Source organism: Naegleria gruberi, assembly GCF_000004985.1.
Source record: "Naegleria gruberi genomic scaffold NAEGRscaffold_82, whole genome shotgun sequence".
Lineage (NCBI taxonomy): Eukaryota > Heterolobosea > Eutetramitea > Acrasida > Naegleriidae > Naegleria > Naegleria gruberi.
The window spans coordinates 842-5,056 of record NW_003163245.1 but is presented as its reverse complement, the minus strand read 5'-3'; the positions used below and the strand labels follow the sequence as shown (position 1 = coordinate 5,056).

The 4,215-nt window shown below is 24.9% G+C and overlaps 2 protein-coding genes across 2 annotated transcripts; both read right to left on the bottom strand.

The window, feature by feature from the left end:
• Nucleotides 1–91: 91 nt before the first annotated feature.
• On the bottom strand, nt 92–2,071 carry NAEGRDRAFT_75556 (uncharacterized protein; the record flags this gene model as incomplete). The annotated part of the gene is made up of 1 exon (XM_002669394.1): nt 92–2,071. One exon carries the CDS (start codon nt 2,069–2,071, stop codon nt 92–94), a length of 1,980 nt encoding a protein of 659 aa, XP_002669440.1.
• Nucleotides 2,072–2,342: 271 nt separating this feature from the next.
• On the bottom strand, nt 2,343–4,124 carry NAEGRDRAFT_75555 (uncharacterized protein; the record flags this gene model as incomplete). The annotated part of the gene is made up of 1 exon (XM_002669393.1): nt 2,343–4,124. One exon carries the CDS (start codon nt 4,122–4,124, stop codon nt 2,343–2,345), a length of 1,782 nt encoding a protein of 593 aa, XP_002669439.1.
• Between the last annotated feature and the right edge of the window lie 91 nt (nt 4,125–4,215).

The window sequence follows — 4,215 nt, the reverse complement described above, 5'->3', positions numbered from 1 at the left end:
CATTTTTCATTGTATACATTCATTTTCCTAACTGACTGACCAAAATGAAGGAATAAAAAGTAAGAAATAATAAAGGTAAGAAATAAAAAGTTTATCTATTAACACCTTCAACTTTTTCTTGATAAACATCATAAATGACAGAGAAAACATTTTGATAGGAAGCCTTAATTTTTTGTTTGATAAATAAAATAGCTTCTCTCTCTGATTTACCAGCACATAAACGTTGTTTTAAACGTTCAATTGAATCTTCCTTAGCAAAACATGGTAATCCAGATTGTACCATCACTTCACTAATAGCAATAATTGAATCCATATGATCACGTGCTGCTAAATATCCTCTAATCATTAAATCAACAAATAAATTATAGGGTTCTGAATGTTCATTAGTATCTGAATCTAATTCTGAATTGACATTTACATTTGATGGATTAGATTTAGAATCTAAATTTGTATCTTTAATAGATACTTTAGATTTACCACCACCACTAGTACTAGTAATATTATTAGATGTTGATGCAATAGTATTATTGGTAATTGAACTACTCATACCACTCACACTACTCATACCACCATTATTACCTCTTGAAGATGATGATGATGAATTACCTGGTAATTGAGATGGATCTTTCTTTCTAGATTCTTCAATTGCTTGTTCTTCACCCATTAAAGCTAACATTTCAGTTGTTAATTTGAAAGGTACAACTTGTTCAATACCAAATTTACCACCCGGCAATATATCAAATATAAAACCAAAATCAATATGAATAACATGTCCATCTTCATCTAACATGATATTACCATTATGTCTATCTTTTATAGATAGAATAAATGATACAATTGAATAAGCAGCCATTGAATGTATAAAATTCATTCTAGCTCTTTGGAATTCAACAGTATGTACATTACCATACTTTCTAATAAAATAATTATATAAATTATCACCTGCATTAATAGAATCACCAATTTGATGTCTAGATTTACTATTAGGTACACATTCAATAATACCTAATCCTCTACCTGTTGTAATTACTCTATATGGGAATAAATAGAGTGGTAATTCAATTCTTTCATAAACTCTTTGAAACATGGATATTATTTGTAATGCTAATTGATCATGTCTACAATCATCTCCTGCTTTAAATATACATGGTAATTTTATATTATTTTGATTATTTTGAGTAGTATTATTCATATTATTACCATTCATATTACCATTCATATTATTCATATTACCATTCATATTATTTTGATTCATATTAACATCCTCACCAATATCAAAACCTAATGGTCTCTGTTTAACATAGAATGGAATTAAAATTGGAACTTTTTTAGCAGATTTTAAAGTTTTAGAAGCTAAATAATCCATACCAGTAATACTGAATTGAGTATTGGTAGGAGTGTATAAATTAAATGATGGTTTAATATCTTTCATATATTCAATTAAACGTTCTTGTCTTTTATCTTTTTCAACAGGTACTAATAAACCTGATATTTTAGTAATTTTATCAAAAAAGTGAAATTCCTCTTTATATAATCTAATTTGATTAGAATCAAATGCTTTAATAACATCAATATAGAATGGTTTTAAAATATCACTCAATTCAAATTCTTGTAATTTAATTTCTTGTAATTCTTCTAATGTTAAATGATTAGATTCAACAATTTCAGTTCTTAAAGTCCAAATTAATTGATGTGTAAACATGACTGAATTTTTAACAATAGAAATAATAAATCTTTTCAATAAATGATTATAATCATGTCTCAGACATTGTACAATTTGTGGTAAATAAAAAACAATAGCTTCAGGTGAAAATTTACGTAATGTTCTAATAGCATATTGTTGTACATTTAAATTTGATATAAATGGTTTGTTTAAATATCTTAATGACATTGATAATGTACATGTTGACCATATTAATAAATGATTCAATTCATTACTATTCATTTTACAATTTAATTCATTAATTAAATATTCTGTTGCTTCTGGTATATGAATAGAATCAAGTGGATATTTTTTAACTAATTTTTCTAATTCATCTCTAATAATATCAAATGGAAATCTAACATGCATTTTAATTGCTAATTTAGGTGAAAAACTCCATGCTGTTGATATAAATATCTTCCACTTATTTAAAGATATTTTTGTATAATCTTCTGTTAATATTAATTTTTGTGGTTCATTCCAAATTATCATTCTATCATATTCATGTGATATTAATAATAATAATACATCTAATATTGCATCTACTCCTGATGTTGAATAGACAATTGTACGTGTATCAGATCTACTTGTTCTATTATTATTATTAGAAGTATTATTAGAATTATTAGTAGTAGTACCATTAGTAGCACTGCCACCACCACCACCACCACCACCACGTAGTAGTACTAGCTCCAGTAGTATTAGTAGTACCAGTAGTATGAGGATGAAGTGAAATACTTGTATCAAAATCTTGATTATCAGTATTAGTAGAAGATAATAATTGACTTGATGAAATGGCTTTAATAGAAAAACCAACAGAACGTGAACTAGTTCTAACACTCATACCACTAATACTAATATTATCTGAATCTAAAATTGCATTAGATGAAGTATTATTTGTTAAACCAATTTGAGAATCATTAATATTAATAGATTGATAACGATTCAATTCAGATTGTTCTCTTTTAATTCTCTTTTTAACATCTGCTAATACTTTCAAATCATCTTGTACAATATGATTAGAACCTGGATTATACCAAGTTGGATGTAATGTAAACCAATTTAATAAAGCAGCAAATGTACGATGTTGTAATATAGTTGCATTTGGAATATAATCATAAAATTGTAAATCAATTACACTTCTAGATACTTGTAATGATAAATTTGATAATCTAAATCTTGTACCTAATGATGAATGTGATTTACTTAATCTATTAATATTTTCAACTGATCTTAATAACATTTTTAAATAAATATCAACAATAGCTTCATTTAATAATCCACCACTTTGATATCTCTCTGATAAATAATTGATCCAAATACGATGTGGATAGGTATCTTTCTTATTTTCTATATTATTAGAATTAGAATTTAAATATACTTTAAATTCTGATACATTATTAAATGTTTGATTGGTTTGATTGAATTGATTGGTTTGATTATTACTAGTATTATTATTAGTAGTATTATTATTAGTACTAGTATTAGTAGTAGTATTAGATTGATTATTAGATTGAACAGCTAATTCAACAGCTTCATCTTTTTCATGATGACCACTAAATAAACCATATCCTTTTTGAATAGTAAATTGCCATGCATTTGAAATTTCAGATAATAATGGAATATTAAAATCATTAGATTTAACAGATGCAATCCAATTCCAACAATAAATAGCAATATCCATTGATTCTTTTGTAAATATATAAACAGGTAACCATACTATCCATTGTAATAATGATATTATTAATGTATTTTCACTTAATACAAATGCTGTTGCTAATTTCATTGTATCTGATAATTGTTCATAAAATTTAACATTATTACTAGTATTATTCATATTCATATTATTACTAGTATTATTCATATTCATATTATTATTATTATATAATTTCATTAAATTAGATAATTGATTAATAATCATTGATTCAGCAGAACGTTTACCTAACATTAATTTTAAAGAATTAGCTTGACCAGAACTAAAAGACATTACAGAAATGGATTGAGTTAATGAAACTTGATCTTGTGATAGAATTGAAAAACCTCTCTTATCACTTTTTAATAAAATATTACTTCCAACTGCTTGTAAATGTTCAATAGGTGTTGATAAATAAACAGCAAATGTATAACCAAAATGTCTTAATGATGAAACATCTGATTGTTGGAATTTAATTAAATAATGTTGAAGTGCTGTTTGTGTTACATTAGGTGCAACTGTCATTGATTTACTAATCCATGATAATGTAAATCTATTAAATGATTCAAATAATTTACATCTATCACTATAATTTTCAGGTAAATAATATTCTTCATATTCTTCTTCTTCAATCATTTCATTATTATTATTATTCATATTCATATTATTCATATTATTCATATTATTATTAGCAATACTAGATAGACTAGTCTTATTCAAATTATTCATATTATTAAAATTCTTTTTAATTTTAACAGAAATGATAAAAGTAGTTTTACCATTATCATTACCTTGATATAAAGCAGATTGTATTTCTAAT